The 19,359-nt window shown below is 41.0% G+C and overlaps 1 protein-coding gene across 3 annotated transcripts; it reads left to right on the top strand.

Moving 5' to 3' along the window:
- Window positions 1-12: 12 nt before the first annotated feature.
- SASS6 (SAS-6 centriolar assembly protein) lies at window positions 13-17,128 on the top strand. 3 transcript variants are annotated; one of them, XM_081008648.1, is made up of 17 exons: window positions 13-146; window positions 3,130-3,190; window positions 4,348-4,427; window positions 4,820-4,924; window positions 6,689-6,860; window positions 7,677-7,754; window positions 8,882-9,001; window positions 9,083-9,274; window positions 9,491-9,685; window positions 10,241-10,330; window positions 10,418-10,597; window positions 11,125-11,206; window positions 12,394-12,515; window positions 12,837-12,962; window positions 13,465-13,559; window positions 15,700-15,794; window positions 15,901-17,128. In XM_081008648.1, exons 1-17 carry the CDS (start codon window positions 76-78, stop codon window positions 15,987-15,989), a joined length of 1,953 nt encoding a protein of 650 aa, XP_080864774.1. In that variant the 5' UTR covers window positions 13-75; the 3' UTR covers window positions 15,990-17,128. The 3 variants fall into 3 exon arrangements, with proteins under 3 accessions (XP_080864774.1, XP_080864773.1, XP_080864775.1); XM_081008647.1 differs by having other exon boundaries at window positions 13,462-13,559; XM_081008649.1 differs by lacking the exon at window positions 13-146 and adding an exon at window positions 551-570 and having other exon boundaries at window positions 13,462-13,559.
- The last annotated feature ends 2,231 nt before the right edge of the window (window positions 17,129-19,359 follow it).

Genomic DNA, 19,359 nt, shown 5'->3' with positions numbered 1-19,359 from the left:
CCGCTCGTCCCCGAGAGGCCTCCTTCCCTCTTTTCTCCGCCCCGCGGGAGGCCGGCGCCAAACTCAAAGCGCAAGATGGCGGCCGCCGAGAGTCTGTTCAGTCAGTTGGTGCCGGTGCAGGCCAAGTGCCAGGGCTGCGAGGAGAGGTGAGCGGCGAGGCGCGGCTTCCCCGCAAAGGGAGACCTTTTCCGTGTCTCCCCTCACAATGGCCTACGGGGGGGGGGCTTTCTTCTCCCCACTCCCCCCATTGCTTGAAGGGCCGCCCTATCTCCGTCGCAGCAGGCGGGCGGTTGGCTCGTCCCCTGGCGGGACCCGGGGAGACGGAGGGGCCCTTGAGGTGGGGTGTGGGGGGAAACCGGCTGCTTGCCCCCACTTCTCCAGCGCAAGACCCTCGGACCCTTTTGAAACAGGAAAGCTGCGGCTTTCTGTAGTTTGGCCGCTTTTGAGGGGGTTTATCAAGTTTTGGGAGGGGTTTTTTCAGAGACTGGTCGTAACACGAACTCTGGCGGGCTGGAAAGACGCGTGTCACGCTTTTCAAACGACCCCCTTTCGAGGTTGCAGATAAATGTCGTGCGTTGCGGGTGTTAAAGCGCTGCGAGGCTCGGGAGCAACGGACTCGGGAACCCGCGTGTGTTTGTGGTCCAACCGAGTTCAGTGGGGAGGAGGAGCCCGGCGCCGCACCTGAGCCTTAGGGGTCTTTTGCCCGAGTTCATCCCCTTCCCAGCATGTTGGCGCCATCATTTTGCGTGTGTGTGTGTGTGTTGTGCCGGATTTACGCATAATCTCAACAAGCTCTAGCTTAGGGCTCCACTCTCTTGGGGGTCCCCAAAAATTTAAAGGGAAAAAACCTGGGAGTACATTTCCAGAATACTGTATAAGATAATAAATAAATAAAACCTGCATATAGCAATAACAGTGTAGGCGCCTACGATGTAAGTAATGGGCCCCACCTGCTAGCCTGCTCCCTAAAATATCACTGGTTTTTCTCATTTCTAGTATCAATTGCTTTGATAAAGTACATATTTTGTTATGCGCAAATGGCTTTAGATACCTATTAGGTCCATAAATTTGTTGTTGTTTAGTAGTGTCTGACTCTTCGTGACCCCATGGACCAGGTCCATAAAAATACCATATAGCATATATTCAAGACAAAAAACAGCGACAATTTGTTGTTGACAAAGGACAGCTGGACATATAAAGAGCCCCATTACAGTACCTTCAGTGGCTTAGGGTCTCATCAAACCTAAATCAGTCTCTCTCTCTCTCTCTCTCTCTCTGTGTGTATGCAAATGCATGCAAAGGTAACCATGAGCATATAGACTGGCAACTTTAAAGCATATAAAGGTAACCTTGAGCATATAGACTGGCACCTTTTAACAGGGTTGTGAGCATGGGCATAGCCAGGATTTGTTTTTTTTGGGGGGGGGTAGGACACCCCCCACCTGTCATCATCCTCTGTCTAGCAGATGGGGAATGAAACCGTCCAGACAACAGTTGTTTTAAATTACTTCATTTCAACCCCGAGTTCTCAGAAAAATCTGTCAAAATCATTCGACACTTTCTACCTTAGTTAAGTATTTTTTATTGACTTGTAAATAGAATACGTACGTTTCTGAGCGCAATTCAAAGTGTTGGTGCTGACCTTTAAAGCCCTAAACGGCCTCGGCCCAGTGTACCTGAAGGAGCATCTCCACCGACATTGTTCAGCCTGGACACTGAGGTCCAGCTCCGAGGGCCTTTCAAACTTGAGCACACCTGCATTTGAACTTGGTGGAGCACAAAATTTGAGCCATGCTTGCTTGCTTAAAAGTAAGTCCTGTTGCAATTCTAAAAAGCTATGGCTAGGAAGCAAGTCCTGTTCAATACAGTAGGACTTAAGTTCCAAGGAAACATACATAGTAAAAAAAACACTGTTACTGAGTCATTAAGTGCAGGAAGCCCATAATTTTTAAGAATGCTGTGAGCAACTTGGTGCAAACTATTTTTTGAATAGATAGATCTCCTCCCCCCCTTTTGGCCTATATTATATGGAATCAGTATTTTGTTACAGCATTTTAGAATTAAAAACGGGATAATGCACTAATCAATTTAGATTTTAGAATGAATTGCACGCAACAAGCATGACTTAGTAAGTTTCTGTTTATTTCTCATTTGTGCTGCAAATTGTCTATACAAATGGAATTTGTAACAATGCTATGGTGTGGAGTGCTTGTGTTCAGGATTCTAGTCAGCCTTGTCATTTTCCAGGATACAGTGGTACCTTGGTTTAAGAACAGATTAGTTTATGAACAACTTGGATTAAGAACACTACAAACCCAGAAGTAGGTGTTTTGGTTTGTGAACTTTGCCTTGGAAGCAGAACATGTTCCGCTTTCTGCTGAGTGTGTTCCATTTCTAAATTGAGTCCCCGCAACTATGGGAAAGCACACCTTGGTTTAAGAACACTTTGGTTTAAGAACGGACTTCCTGAACGGATTAAGTTAGTAAACCAAGGTACCACTCCTCACCATCACTGCTGCCCCAGTGCTCACTGATCATGCACAATCTGCACTGGGCTGTTTTGAGTTGTTCCCACCACGGCATCCCCATTGGAAATGATAATGTAGCCTGCTGATAACTTGTACTGTTTTGGCTTCATAAGGATCCACACTCAATGAGTGGGCTTGTTGTTATTAACTAAACAATGGGTGATATGAAACTAAGGTTCACTTAGAGTAAACCCATTGAAATTAACAAACATGAGTGTAAAGTCCATTAATGTCAATGTGTCTACTGTAAGTAAAACTTGGTTGCATACCACTCCATATTAGTGGATTGGTTTTAGGATTAGTGATGTATGTATGAATGAATGGTTTAGATAGCAATTTTAAAGCAAGTGGCAAGTATGGAGACATTACATTAAGGAAAGTATCTGTTACCCAAGTTCACTTTTGTATTGTTGAGAAAACTTCCTAGCTGAATATAAATATAATCTAAATAATTCAATGATTAAGGCTTCATTGCTGTTTTGTAGCATATTTTAGCACTTAATCTAATTTTTCCTGTGAAAATCTTGATCAGAGCTGAAGTACAAAATATTTCATTTAGTAAAATGAAGAATAAAGATGCAGTCACATGTCTGTTTTGCAGGCGAATAAACGTTCGCGTGAATATTGAGCTGCAATCAACAACAAATCCCATTCATAGAAAGGTTTGTATTTTGCTTGTCATGTGTTGGTTTTGCTATCCTTTAGTTGCTTCTTCATATGATCATGTTTACTAATGAAAAGTAGGCTCATCGTTAAAACAGCTAGCACCAAACAAATTTGATTCCATGAACGGTAGCCTTGTAAGAAGTAATAGATTTCTGGGGATTAGTAGTCTCCCCCCCCCCCCCCCAAATACACACTGTGTTTCCTGATACATTTCCTAAGTTTAAACAATGCCCTAAAGGCTGGGGCATGGACAATTGAGAGGGATGGTATAGTCCAACAATATATGGAGGTCCACAAGTCCCCATCCTTTTTGTAGGAACTACTGTACAGTTTCTTGTGGAACATTATGAATAAGCATTGTCTTTGGGGTTAATATTTCTATGTTATGGTGCTGTGGTGTCATCTGTTGTATAGATGCATACAACAGTTACAAAATGCATGGGTAGGCTGTTGCTGACTTGGTTTGCATGTAACATTAAGGCATGGTTTGTTTGAATGTCCAAGCCGAGCAGAATACCCATGGTTTTCTACTTTGTTACTACTTTGAGCTGGTTTGCATGTAATGTAAGCTGAACAATGGTTTAGGATGAACAAGCAGACTGCTGGAGATTGGACTGTGCGCACTTTGTTCCCTCTGTCTTCTTCCTTCTGTCAGTTAAGCCATGGTTTTGCATAGCATGTAATCTAAACTCAGCCTTGTTATTTGTCTTTCTCGAGACAAATTGAGTGGTAACCCAGATTTGTAGCTCATCTTGTGACGGCCAAGAAAAAGGCCTTTTTGTTGTGGTACCCTGCCAGTGAAACAGTCTTCCTTGAGATAAGGCAAACACCTACTCTTGGTTAGCAGTGGTTGCTAAAAACATACTACTACTTCAGGTTTTTGCTAACCATTAATATCAGCATATTGATTTTATCTTAACTTTTTTTTGGCTCCCGAATTTATTGTTTTTATTGTATTTTTAGTGTTTGATTGTGAACCACCTTGAGATTTTTTTTCTTAATCAAAGAGGATTTGGAAGTATTTAAATTAACAACAATCCATAGTTAAAACAAACTGTTACATACAGTGCAGTGTGCAGACACAGCCACTGAATGCATGACTCTGAAAGAATTGTGAAACTGTTATAAATTTCTCCAAACTATTTTCTTCTAGGATTTAGTTGTTCGTCTAACTGAGGATTCTGACCCCTTCTTTCTATACAATCTTGTTATTTCTGAGGAAGATTTTCAAAGGTAAGTTACCAAGTTCTGATTAGAAAATACTTAGATAAAAGTTTGGGAAGCTGCGTTTTAGCTAATGAACATTGTTCCTATGTACCTAATGACTTGCATATCTCAGAAGGAAAAAGGAGATTCCAACTAAACATCAAGAATAACTTTCTGACACTAAGAGCTGTTTGACAGTGGAACAGGCTCCCACAAGACCTGTTGGACTCTCCTTCCTTGGAGATTTTTAAGCAGAGGTTGGATGGTCATCTGCCATGTATGATCTAATTAAGATTCCTGTATTGCAGGGTGTTGGACCAGATGACCCTCAAGGTCCTTTCCAACTCTACAATTCTATGATTTTAGTAACAAATAGTCTATAGGAATACATACTTATTATACCTTTTCTTTTTGTATAGTTTAAAACTCCAGCAGAGTCTTCTGGTAGATTTTTCTGCTTTTCCTCAGCGATTTATAGACCTCCTTCAACATTGTATCCAAGAACAAAATAAAGACATCCCAAGGTTAGTAACGCTTAAGCAGTAGTCTGCTTTCTTTAAAACAAGTAATACAAACAACAAAAGTAGGATTCAAGGAGACTGATTGTGTCTAAAGCCCTTATTTATTTTATTAACACCATTTGAAATCTCACGTTCGGTAACAACAAAAATGGGCAATGCAAAACCTATGGCCAGGATTCAGCTAATGGAAGCCTGCACAAGTGGGCTTACCCACTCTCCTGTCCCCATGCCCTCTCCCAAATTGACATGGGGAGGGGGCAGGAGATCTGCTAGAACAGTGAGCTGGAGGAGGAGAGAGCTGACTGTCCCATTGTTCCGAGCACAATTCAAAGTGTTGGTGTTGACCTTTAAAGCCCTAAACAGCCTTGGCTCAGTATACCTGAAGGAGCATCTCCACCCCCATTGTTCTGCCCGGACACTGAGGTCCAGTGCCAAGGGCCTTCCAGCAGTTTGGAAGGTCGGCGGTTCGAATCCCCGCGACAGGGTGAGCTCCCATTGTTCGGTCCCAGCTCCTGCCCACCTAGCAGTTCAAAAGCACATCAAGTGCAAGTAGATAAATAGGTACCGCTCCGGTGGGAAGGTAAACAGTGTTTCCGTGTGCTGCTCTAGTTCTCCAGAAGTGGCTTAGTCATGCTGGGCTGGCCACATGACCCGGAAGCTGTACGCCAGTTCCCTCAGCCAGTAAAGCGAGATGAACGCCACAACCCCAGAGTCGTCCACGACTGGACTTAACGATCAGGGGTCCCTTTACCTTTACTTAATGACATTTAGAAGTCATCTGCAGGCAGCCGTGTTTAGGGAAGTTTTTAATGACTGATGTTTTAATGTATTCCTAATCTTTTGCTGGAAGCCGCCCAAAGTGGCTGGGGAAACCCAGCCAGATGCGTGAGGTAGTCATGACTCAGGTTAAAGTTGCTTCAGGTTTTCTTTTCTCTTTAACTATGTAATTTTTAGTTTCTGAAATTTTAATAAATATCATTTTTTTTAAAAAAAAAGTTGCTTCAGGTTGAGCGTTTTCGGGTTGTGCTCCATGGCAACCCAGAAGTAACGGAACACAATACTTCTGGGTTTCGCTGCTTGTGCATGCGAAGATGCTCAATGACGTCATGCGCAGAAGTGGCGAATCGCAACCCGCATCTGCGGGTTGCGTTCTGCTCTGGATGCGAACAGGTCTCCAGAACGGATCCTGTTCGCACCCAGAGGTACCACTGTATTAGGCAAGGAGAAATGTTTGTGCTGCCAGAGCAATCTGCTTAGCTCCATGTTGAATTACTCCATATAAATCTATCAATTATATTTTGCTTTGACTTGGCTCTAGGAGTGCTAGTTGAGGTTATTGACACCCTTTAAATGGAGAACACATACCTCTTTCTGCAATAGAGTTAGAGGCAAAGTACAAACTCTGCCCAGTCCATCTAATACTCTGTTATAGTGCATTGTGCCTTCTCCCCCACCAGCTGCTTCCTTATTCCATTTCCTTTGCCTTTTCATGAGCTACTTCCAAATGATTGTTGCTGGCTTTTTAAATAAGGCTTTCAGACTGCTTAGGAAAAGGTGGTTGCACCTGCATTGATCCACACTTCTACCAGTGGGCAGAGGAAGTAGCCAGTATTTGTAATGATTGGTGGATTAACACACCAGTTGGATAGCAGTGGAGTTGGAAGAGTTATTTCCTTTGTACCAGCCTACCCTTCCATAAGGATATGTGCATCATGCTGAGAGACCCAGCTAGCAAGTCATTTTTAATGTGTTCTTATTCTTTTTTAGGTTTTTGCTGCACCTGGTTTCATCGGGCCCTAATTTAGATCACACTCCTGCTTTTTTAAATGTGGTTGAGACAAACCCATTTAAACACCTCACCCACTTATCACTGAAATTCCTACCAGGAAATGATGCAGAAATCAAGAAGTTTCTGGCAACCTGTTTGAAATGTGTTAAGGTAAAACTAAGATTTCAGTTGTATGGTTTGGGTTACATTTTCGGATCTTTCGGCATAGTGACTAGCTTGGGTCACTTTGTCTAAATGAGGAGGCAAAATATAAAGTTGTGGGGTGTGTCCTGCTGTGTGGTCTGGCATACTCTGCTTTTCTTTTCGTGACAGTGGTGTAACAAGGCCACCTTGACATAAGTTTTTTATATTTTACAATTGAAAGTTCACACATCACATTAAACCAATGTCGAAATAAAGTACGGTTTAATGTGAAATTGCTGGTGCTCCTGCTGCACTGCCAGGAACAAGTTACGTTCTGGCTTATCGTCATCTGGGCTTGGGTTTTGGTTTGTTTCTCTCCAGCCAAACTATGAATTGAATCCAAGGTTTGTTCTTGGCTTACCACTCATGATTTGTTTGAGGGAAAGAAGCCTCAGGCCTGTGTTTGTTTCCTTGTAGCGCTGCGGAATAAAAGCAAATCACTTGTGAGTTCAGCAGTGTGCACCAACATGCTGCTCATTCACATTAAACCATACTTCATTTTAACTATGGTTTAATGTGATATGCAAACGAGGACAGTGCATCTTTCAGAATTAGGCCTATGGAAAGGCACCTAATAGTTAAGTAGCCCAACTCCTGTAACAGGAGTGAGTTTGTATCTGATGTGCTGAATAGCAGTGCAGTCCTACGCATTTTTACTCAGAAGTAATCTCCCTGTGTCCAGTAGGACTTGATTCCAAGTGAGAATGTTTAGGATTGTAGGTTTAATGATTTCAAGAACTGGAAATGGTTGCATTGACCAACAAAGCTGTCAACTGTACCTAGGAAGAAAAATTGCTGCTGGAACAGAAACTTAGAAAAACAGACGAGGACCTTACAAGACAGCTGAACTATGCCCAGCAGGTAAGAGCAGAATTCCGCTGTGGTCAATTGGTAGAAAATTAATGTTAAAAAAACCCACCCTGTGTTGGTTTGTATACAATGTTATCCGTGTGTGAGCAAAACTTCCGCTGTAAGCACTGGGGCATCACCTTCCTCTAGTTGAGATTCCTGCTTTGGACTATATGACCCTCTGCAATTCTCTGATTCTTTACGCTCCCCCCTGCATGTCCTTAAAATGACAACCCCTCTGGAACAGATTTTTGGAGTACGTTGGGGGGCTGCAGAGAGGATAGGAACCCATTGCACAAATCAAAGTCTGCTTGAGCAGTGTTTGACTCCTCCTATTATTTAATTACTGTATTGTGTTTACTTAATGATCTTTTTGTACCTGACCCTTTAGAGAGAGAAAGTCTGGCAGATCCTTACCCCAAGGGGCACTCAAATCAAAGTCAGACATAGCAAGACAACAGAGGGAAGGGGGAATTAGAGGTGTGGGCAGGGCAGGGAAAGAACATGCAATTCAATTTGTTGCACTAAGGTGTCGGGGCTAAGAGAATGAGCCCAAACGCTCCCCATGAAATTGTGTTTTGAGGGGTGGGATTAACAGAAAATGAAGATTATTCTCTCTATTTGATTGAATTCATTGTATAAATACTGTGTCTAAATTTAGGATCTGTGATATGCCTTCTTGCTGAGAATTCAGTACAGGAGGAGAGGAAATGATTTAAGAATAGCTGCATTAGATGGCTGAAGAGTTCGCTGGCTCCTTGAAGTGTAACAAACTTATTGCAGCTTGTGCTAAAATAGGCAAAAGCCTGTTTCATCAGATGCACGGGAGGTTAGGGTAGGCTCAGCTTTAAAAGCTCATACTACGCTTAAGTTTTAGTGTTTAAGGTGCTATAGGTTTCTGTAAAAACAGAAGAATTGTGTATGTCTATATAATGAATTAAAGTGCAAAGCAATTATGTTTTTTTCTGGGATAGCTGTGATGTGGGAAATGTTCTGTAGGCTAGTCTTTGCAATGGGATGTGTTTGTAATAGGATAACCTGCCTGTAACCATTTTATAAAGCACTGGCACAGTATTGATTAAAACCCTTCAATTACATGCAAGTTGACCATCTTACTATTTTTATTTTCTCATATTTAGAGCTTGTCGGAAAAGAGCAGGGAATTGGACAAGTTGAGAAATGAATTGGCATCCAAAACAGCATCTCTAACCAACAAATATACCCAGGAACTGACAAATGAGAAGGAGAAAGCTCTGCAGGTGTGTAAAGAGAAGTCTATATACATCTAGCAGAATCCTTATGCCTTTAGTAGTTGCTCAAGTAATTGCTTTTCTTTGCAGGCACAAGCACAATATCAACAACAGAATGAGCAACAGAAAAGGGATCTGGAAAGCTTGCATCAGAAAACAGTGCAGCAGCTGCAGAATAGGCTGAAGGAATTGGAAAATGTCAACAAGGAGCTAATGGAAAGGAGATACAAAGGCGATTCGACAGTCAGAGAACTTAAAGCGAAATTGTCTGGCATAGAAGATGTAAGTAATATTCACCTATTAAGATTGGGAGACAATTTGATAGTTTCCAGTCACTCATACAAATATACTAAATATTGCCAGTTATGTATTGAAAACAAGTTTTTCTGTTTTGTTTTTATAGAATATGCTTAACTTCTGTCAAGCATGAAACAGCATGAATTTTTGCCAGCAACATTTTTGTTAAAATGCTTGTAAAATATTTCTTCAACCACATAGGAATGCCAGAGAGCAAACCAGGAAGTTCTGTCTCTACGTCGAGAGAATGCTACCCTAGATGCTGAATGCCATGAAAAGGAAAAACTAGTAAATCAGCTGCAGACTCGAGTTGCTGTTTTAGAACAGGAGGTCAAAAGCAAGGAGGATCTGATTACTAGGGCAAAAGAAGTATCGGATGCAACACATGAGCAAAAGGTTCTTAATTTTACTTTCTAGAATGCAGCAGTACTTTAATTCATGGAGAACTGAATGCTGAAATGAAAGAACATGAGCTACAATCCATAGAGCTGCTTATAGGTGCACAGCAGGGGTTCCTCATGCCCCATCTACTTCCTATTTGATACAACATAAGTGTTGTGCTCCTCAATATGCCCTTGAAATTCCTTTTAAGTTTTAAAAATAGTGTGCTGTGTGACATGGGACATTCCCAATAGAAAAACAAATCCAAAAGCTGCTGGGCACACAGAGATAGTTATGTAGTTCTCCGGATTATGGCTATATTTAGAAAGTGTAGGCAATACTGCAATGTATTGAGTTTTTTAAAAGTTATATATTTCACCACGCTGTAGTCACTATAGTAATATAAATAAGCATTTTTGGATGTGATGGGCTTTTAAGAAATTGCTAGCATTTTACATTACAGAATAGGAATTTCAGAACTAGTGTTCTTGTTACGTTATGCAACAGATCCATGTGAATATTTCTTGGCAAAACAAAACCTCCCTAATACAATATATGCTCTTTTAAAAGGTAAACCTGGAAAAAAATATAGAAAAGAAACAAATTCAAATAGGAAATCTGGAAACAACACTAAAGTCACTATCATCTGAACTCCTTAAGGTTTGTTCAAAACACATTATTGTCCTTCTTGATGATGATGATTTGACTTCGTTTTTCTTAATTTAAAATTCTGTGGTTGTTTATTAGGCCAATGAGATAATAAAGAAATTGCAAGGCGATGTAAAGACTCTAATGAGCAAACTGAAGCTGAAAAATACAGTAACAATTCAGCAAGAAAAACTCTTGGCTGAAAAAGAAGAAAAACTGCAGAAAGAACAAAAGGATCTACAGGAAGCAGAAAGTTCTCTCCGAGCAAAAGAGCAAGAGGTAACTTAAGGGTCAGGTTTCTATCCAGTAAGTGTTTTTTTTAAAAAAAGATGCTTAACTTTAAACTCATGTATGTCAGTTCATGCTAGGTCTGCCTTGAATCATTTTGCATAATCCCTGTACATATGATTGGCAGACTAATTCTATGGTGTGGTGGAAATACCGTCAGTATGAGCTTTTCAATAGACTTAATGCACTTTGCTTTTAAAGTAAGTTTTGATGCTGCCAGTTAAACTGCTATGGACTGATAGTGTTAAAACAAGAGATAGGCCAACTAAGGCCCGGGGGTCGGATCTGGCCCAATCGCTTTCTAAATCCAACCTGCAGACGGTCCGGGAATTAGCATGTTTTTACATGAGTAGAATGTGTCCTTTTATTTAAAATGCACCTCTGGGATATTTGTGGGGCATAGGAATTCGTTCACCCCCCCCAAAAAATATATAGTCTAGCCACCCATAAGGTCTGAGGGACAGTGGACTGGCCCCCTGCTGAAAGAGTTTGCTGACCCCTGTGTTAAAACATTTCAGGTGTGCAAGTTGCAGGAACAATTGGAAGCTACAGTACAGAAGCTGGAGGAAAGCAAGCATCTTCTCAAAACCAATGAAAACGGTGTGTGTATATGAGATTCTTGCATTAGCCACTAATATCTAATCCTAACAACTGAAGCTGGTTTGAGACGTAATCTCACTTTCATGGGTCTACAAATTCTATGTTCTTAGATATGTGGCAGTTGATCAGCTTTCTGTTAAGGAAGTGCAAGCATGTAAATATTACTGTGCAAAGACTAAGAATCCTGTTTGGCAGCTGAAACCTAAAGAAGAATTTCTGGGGCTGCCATATTTATTCCTCCCCTTTTGTTTCCTTCTCTCTTCTGCAACTTCATTATGTAATTTAAATTTTTAATAAATAATTCCTGAATGTAATTTCCCCACTTCCCATCTATCGTGTAAGGCTACCACAAAGTACTGACTAGGTTTCTCAGACTCTAATTTAATATATGACAAAACTGAGGCTGCGGTCCTACACCCAAGCATGTTGAACTTGATGGACTGACTTCAGTGTAGACATTCATAAGATAGCACTGTGAATTATTTACCGTATTTTTCGCCCCATAGGGTGCACCGCCCCATAGGGCGCACCGCCCCATAGGGCGCACCTAGTTTTTTGGGGGGGAAATAAAGGGGAAAAAATTATTTCCTCCCCAGGCGCGGGGCTGGCACGAGCTTCCCCCCGAGCTTCCCCCGACCCCAGCCCCCAGAACAGCCTGCTATCTGCAAGCCTAGGGAGCCCGGTGGGAAGTCGCGCCAGGCTCCCTAGGGTTGCGCAGAGCTGCACGAAGCCCGGGAATGCAGGCAGCTCTGCGCAACCCTTGGGAGACCAGCGCAACTTCCCGCCGGGCTCCCTAGGGTTGCGGAGAGGTGCATGAAGCCCAGGCACGCTCTTCAGCGCACCCCAGGCTTTGGAATGCAGGCAGCTCTGCGCAACCCTTGGGAGACCGGCGCGAAGTCGCGCCGGTCTCCCAAGGGTTGCGCAGAGCTTCCTGAAGCCTGGAGAGCGAGGGGGGTCGGTGCGCACCGACCCCTCTTGCTCTCCAGGCTTCAGCGAGAGCCTGCATTCGCCCCATAGGACGCACACACATTTCCCCTTCATTTTTGGAGGGGAAAAAGTGCGTCCTATAGGGCGAAAAATACGGTATGTATGGCTGTCCAGCAGTATACTGAGCTATGGTTTAGATTTAAAACAGCAGATAAAAGTCCTAAAAAGTGAAATACTTGGTGCACATTTTTTCTTTGTAGTCATCACATGGCTAAACAAGCAGCTGAATGAAATTCAGATGACGAGGAAGCAAGAAGTGTCAGGAACATCTACTAGTCCTAGTGGTACCACTCCCAGAACTGGCATTTCACCTCACAGTATGGTAATAGTAATGTCCTTATGAATTTTTGTATGGTCCTTCTGGTCCTTTCCTTCTCCTATAGTGTTAATTTCTACACATACTGGGAGAGAAGGAAGTGCTTATACCCAATATCCACTACTATTAAGATACAAATAGAGGAATTTGTTTTCAAATGGAAAGAGTACAGTACAAATTATGAAATACTATATAAATTATTAGTATAGTTTAATTTTGGATGTGTTTGCTTTTAAATACAAAAAAGGGGAAAGGTATGAAAGGAGCTTTGGAACTAATAGTGTGCTGTTGTTGCTCTGGCTTTATGATTTTAATTTTCTTTTGCAGGTTGATAGCAGAATTCCATTTTTGAACTCGGGACTAGGCTATCCCATCTCTCCTTTGCTGCCCTTTCAAAGTTTCCCAGATACAGTGGCTGTCAAAAGCATCAACCAGCAAACTTCAGGACAAAAGGCAGGCACCCAAATATATAATTTTATATTCTATTGCATCTTTCCACGTTAGCATTATAAGCTGCTGCACACCCAGAATACAGGCTTTAAGAATACATGTAACAAGGACTGAGCTGCAAGTTCTCATATGGAGAAACTGCTACCTGTGGCAGCAGAACTAAAACAAATATTTTTTAATGAACAAAAAAATTACCCTGTCACTGTTTTGGCAAACCTCATCCCTCAGAAACAAGTCTTTCCCCTCTTAAGTTGTTTAAATCTCTTAGCCTCTCCTTTTTGCAGGTATATAAAGTGAAATTAATTTCCACAACTGCCCTCCTTTATAATTTCAGCAAAATACTGGGAGTGTGGAAGCCTAAGGTTTATCCCTTGGTGGCTTAAATTAAGTTTTAGTGTTGTGCATATGAACCAGATTTTAGTAAGTCTTCTTGGCATTCTTTAATGTATAATTAAAGCCTAGAAATGGAAATGTGAGTGTGTGAAAAATTTTCTGTTTCCAGCAGGTTCAGTTCAATGTGCAACCTCAAGAGATTAACAGATGTTCGGATTCGCAGCCAGGAATTCCTCTGATGACGAATCACCCAACAAATAAAGAGAAGTGAGTGCTTGTGCTTTTAGTTGAGGAGTGGTCCATCGGTGGCCCTGGCCTAATTATGTATGGGTGGAGGTTGCCAGAAGAGAGGAAAGGGGTGCCAAAATAGATGGCACAAAGTCCTTTGGCAAGAGTGATTGTCCCTCTGCTGGCAGTCTGCAGGATGTGGGGAGAGAAAAGGGTGGCAAGAAGGAAGGAAGCAGGTATCTACATCCTGAATGTGTCTCCCATCATATTATCCCTGAAGGAATGTGGCCTTTGACTGAAAAAGGATCCTCAGACGTGTTTTAGATGACCGATTGTAAAAAAAATGAAAGTATTCTCCTGCCCACACCCCAAGAATAACAGCAGCAGTATTATTTTTAATTTTGAGTGGGAGGAATGTGCACAAGCGACCCTTGAGATAAATCTCTTGGGATTTTATACACAGGTATGCATGATCTTTTTCATCAGATTCCTTTTCATGGAGAAGCTATTCAGTATGACTGAACCCATTTATCATAACTATCAAAATACCGTCCATAACAGAGTGACAGAGACTAAAGGGCAACATGGCGATGCATTGCTCTGTTTTCCTCTGGCCACACTGGGAATATCAAAAGTGGCAGGATCCAGAAAGTGAACGTGATGTTCAGAGAAGATGCAAAAGTATTTTGTGATGCTACTTGAATCTAAAGTATAGGTGAAACTGCGTACATGCAGTCATTTCGATATGCATACTTTTAAATTATCAGCTGAATCCCTTGTGGAATTGTCTGACTTCCCTTAAAGATGTATAGCTGCTTTATGCAGAATTAATACTACGTTATGTGAATCATTGATCTACTTACTATGTCTGGCACTGGCTCTCCATCAGATGCCTTTACTATTAGCTGCTACCTAATCCCTTTAAGTGGAAATACCCAGGAACTGAACCAGGGATTTTCTGCATGGAAAGCATATGCTCTAGCAGTGAGCAATATGACTCTTCCCAGCTGTAGTCCCTCCCTGACAATGGGCTTGATCTGAATAGAACCCAAAAGCTGCTGCCAGGCCTTGGACCCTATTACATGAGCACTGTTCCACAGCATTTGATATTTACATACAGTGGTGCCTCGCAAGACGAAATTAATCCATTCCGCGAGTCTCTTTGTCTTGCGTTTTTTTCGTCTTGCGAAGCACGGCTATTAGCGGCTTAGCGGTTATTAACGGCTTAGCGGCTTTAAGAAAAAGGAAACAAACTCGCAAGACGTTTCGTCTTGCGAAGCAAGCCCATAGGGAAATTCGTCTTGCGGAACGACTCAAAAAACGGAAAACCCTTTCGTCTAGCGAGTTTTTCGTCTTGCGAGGCATTCGTCTTGCGGGGCACCACTGTACATTCATTCGAAATCAGATGGGTTTATGAAGAAATTCTATATCCTCCCACCACGCTGATGAAGAATTCTGTGAAACGGTAGTCAATATCTGGAAGCGCTGTTCAGTGTTGGACATCATATTTGCTGAATACACAAAGCTTCACAGCTTACTTTTCATCGTACAAAGTCTGGTACCTCGCTTCATTTAAAGATTTTCAGAGACTTTGAGACTAAAGATTTCATTTTGTACTTGTTATGGTTTGAAGGAATTCTATAAAGATTGTTTATTGCGTACATGGTCGTGTTGCCTAGACCTTGGACGCTGGCTGGGGAGACCCAGGTTCAAATCTCCACTCGGCCAAGCTTACTGGGTGACCTTGGGCTAGTCAGTCTCTCACAGCCTAATCTACCTCACTGGGCTGTTTTGTTATGGTAGATAAACATAGAAGAGCCATGTACCTTATCTTTAGTTCCTTGGTGGAAAGGCAAGATACAAATAATACTACTTTGACTAAGGCAGTCCCAAACAGGCTACATGTCTGAGTGTTCCTGAAGAAATGTCTAACTTGTGGCCCTCAATATGTTGTTGGGACTCCCATTAGCACCAGCCAGCAGGTTGGACTACAACTCTGACCGTCCCCAACACCATCTGGAGAGTTTGACTTCTTCTAAAGAAAGCAGTATTTTAGGAGACCATAAAATGTATTATTTGAAGATCTTATGAAACCCCAGCTTAGTGAACTTAGAAACATTCTTTGAGTGTGGCAAACTGAAATGGTTTCTTCTTATTAAGTATCTTCCTTCTGATTTAGTGGTGAAAACATGGGATTGGAAGCAAAATATTTGAAGAAAAGAGAAGACAGCATTCCTTTACGAAGGCTCAGCCAAAACACATCTCACAACACAGGTGGGCAAGCATGCATGTGCATTAAACTTAAAATGTGAGACGTTGCTCTAAAACTTTTTGAAATCTTCTGAAGCTGTTCATTTAAGATTCTTTCCCCCATTATTAGGACACCTGAAGTCAACTGCCTTGATAAAAACTCAAATACCAGCCAAATCTGCAGCACCTTCCAGACCCTCTGCTTACTTCCCTGGATAGTGGACAACGTATTTGCCATGGTAAAAAGTTTATCAGCAGTTGCAATTCTTTTTATGATTATCTCCCCTGTAAAGTGTTAACATAAACTCATTTAGTAAGCAATGAAATATCTGAGAGATAATGAGCTAGTTTTTTGGTCTGCTTACATTGTAATGTGAATTACAGAAATTTCCTAACAAGACTTCCAACATTGTAAGGACCCAAATGAGTGATTGAGCAATTTTGTATCAATTATTATCAAAGTGCACTAAGGGGAAGAAAGGTTTGCAATTTCTCTCCCAGGTACATGCGCTACATGTTTCTTGGATATGGACCTCAGAGGTAAAAACTCATCTTTGAAGCCTTGGAGCCTTTTCTTTATTTTAAAGCTTGTCAAAGTTACTATGCACTTCAGCTGTGACTCTTCAAGTCATCGCTACCAGCTCCTAGTTACATTTAAATTAAAATTTTACCAAGGATGAGCTCATCCATTCATTCTTTGCAACACTCTGGAGGCTTTCAGAAGTGCAAAAATGTCCTACTTACCATGTCAAACTAAATTACCTTAATATTGATTGTCTGTTGCTTATTTGACCAGATGGTGGCACTCTTTATAAACGTATTGAACCTTTCCTAACTTTACAGGGAGAAAAGTAAATAAGCTCCTCCAGGTTTATTTTGCAATCTTTATTTTTATTTTTCATTGCTCCTAAATATAAGTAATTTGGTAGTGTTCCACTAATTTCAGTGGGACATTGAGCAGTGCAAAAATCCACCAAGATTCCTAATAGTAAGCAAGTGTGTCTAGTTCTTACCAGGATTCAGGAGGCATTACTTGACGTTGTTGAATACCAAATGCAGCAGTCTAAATTAATTTGCCAGTTGAGTTCAGCCTTACAGCAAATTCTTATTTTCATTTAATTTTGAAATATATCAACTTTTTATATCTTAATGGTCTGTAGTATATCAGAGTATCTTTAACATTCTAAGTAACTGTTCAACATTTGAATCACAACAAAGGATAATTTTGCTGCTTTTCAAATTATTTTAAACTTAAGGTGTCAGTTTTTAAGTTGTAAAATGTTGCAGTCAATGTATAGTGGCATGATTTAAGAAGTCTTATATAACATAAAACTGGTGCATACCTATAACAAACAACTTTTGTAAAATTAATGAAAATCAGCAATCCTTCAAAATGATTTTGAGGCCTTTACATTGCTACTGCAATCAGTAAGATATATAAGCACTATTCTGATTCTCCCAAAAGCTATGGAATTTCAGAATACTTGATGGTGGGTGATTAATGCCCAGTGCAAGACCTATTAATCTCAGTGGGTTGTGATTACACTTCTCTAGTCTAAATAGAAGCAGTGTAAGATTTTTGCAAAGCATTTTTTTATCAGTCTCACTGATGTATATTGGGAACTCTACATGTGTGATTTCAAAATTGAAGTGTCATTTCTTTAGCTATTAGCAGTCATGATATTCAAGTCTCTTAAAGGTGGTTAGTATAGTAGGTTGTTACCCACTTATGAGTGGCTTGCTTTTTTAGCACATGGGCTTTTTGTATATTGTTACAGGTGTGTAAATACAAATTATTTGAACATGTATGGCAGAATCATTCCTTGCAGTGTAAAATTTGTACATTTGTCTTTTAATCAGAATGCATGTTCACATGTATCTAAATGCTCGTTTCAGTAAATTTTCAAATAAAATGAAACATATTGCTGGTGGAATTAATCTATAAATTTTGACTCTTAAGAGAAGATGCAAACATTTAATTTTGTCAACTGACAAAAGCTAAGGGTTGCATGGTATTAAGGCTACAATCCTACAAAGGCTTACATGGGTCTGACTTCTCAACAAATATGACACAGGATTGCGAATGCTCTTAAAAGAGACTGTTGCAGAAAGTCGGCTTCTGCCCATATTCCATGATATAGAAGACGGGTCACCAACCTTTTTTGGACTAGTGGGCACATTTCCAACTTTGAGAGTGCTGGGGCTGCCATGGGGTGGGGATATGGCAAAACACAATATGAAAGAGCTACTTCTAGCAACTTTGTTACCCTGGGAAGACAGCTATACCCTGTTGGTCCTGATTGTGGGAGATCAATACAACACTGATTTTTACCTTCATGCATTGTGACCTGTTGCTAATAGCAACAGCATGCATTCCCCAGCACCAGGAAAAATATACAAGGTAGGCATAACACACACATTCTCACTTCACAGAAATTGCTTCGTAGGTACCTGCACATTTTGCCCCATAGCTTGCTTTCTGAATGAAACAGGAGATAACCCCAGTGCAGTAGGCAAGATTTGCCTAGCCTTCACTTGAAGGACACCGGGATTTTTAGATTTTACATCAGTGCATTTGATTTGTGCCCTACTCCTTGTATTCCAGAACAGAAATTTTGCAGTTTTTCTGCCAGTAGAGAAAGCCTGTCTTTTCTCAGATGTTATAGGGCAAGGTAGCAGCACTGTCAATTTTTAAGCTTAAACGCCTTATTGAGTCAGATCACTGCTCCATCCCCGAGACTTTGAGATAGCTTTTTCCAGCTGTACTGGAAACACCAGGGATTGCCAGGCTGATGAGCCTTTCCCCTAAGTCACCTCCATAATTCTACCCATGTTAAGTTTTTCCACAGGAAAATTACAAAATGAGGCTAAGAGTAACTGGCAAGATGCACCAGTCCTGCCTAGGACCAAACAACTACAGCAAAGGTGTAAATATAAATGCCCAGTTGTGTGCTTGCAGTACTACTCTAGCGCTTTCCCACTACTGTCTCAAGTGGAGGAGCTGCCCACCAAAAGCATTTCAAGTTTCAATTCTACGGTTCTTATTCAAAACTGTCTTACTCATATAACTCCTCCACTAACTGTATATAAAGAAAATTGTTACTGACATTACTGGCTGAAGACAAGGCCAAAAAACTGTACATTACCTAATAAGATTCCCTTCTGGAAAATAACTATGTTGATTAATTCATCAACAAAGGCAGAAATCTTAACAGCTAAATCCAGTTGGTGCTATGTAGATACATTTTGCTCCTATAAAAGTTTTACAAGAGCCAAATTCGAAAAACACCCTTTTATTTAGTCAGTAGGGAATTCTTTCTACAGTATTCCATCGCTCCCCTCACCAAGTCCTCCGACAACTGTCTAAAGCAGATTTAAGAGGGGATTGCCAAATTTTCCTCCCCATTCTGCTGGCAGATTATTTTCCATTAATACATAGTCACCATTGGATACTACACCTTATAGAATATGTTTACTTCTTCTTGGTGTCTCATACAAAGCATAGGCTGGTGATGCCTTTAAGTAGTAAAGAATATCTTTGAGTACATAGAAGCAGCAGCGTTACCATGAGAAAGGTATAAGCTCATCT

The sequence above is a fragment of the Podarcis pityusensis genome (assembly GCF_964106645.2).
Source record: "Podarcis pityusensis genome assembly, chromosome: 6".
Lineage (NCBI taxonomy): Eukaryota > Metazoa > Chordata > Lepidosauria > Squamata > Lacertidae > Podarcis > Podarcis pityusensis.
This window is presented reverse-complemented; position numbering and strand designations above follow the sequence as displayed.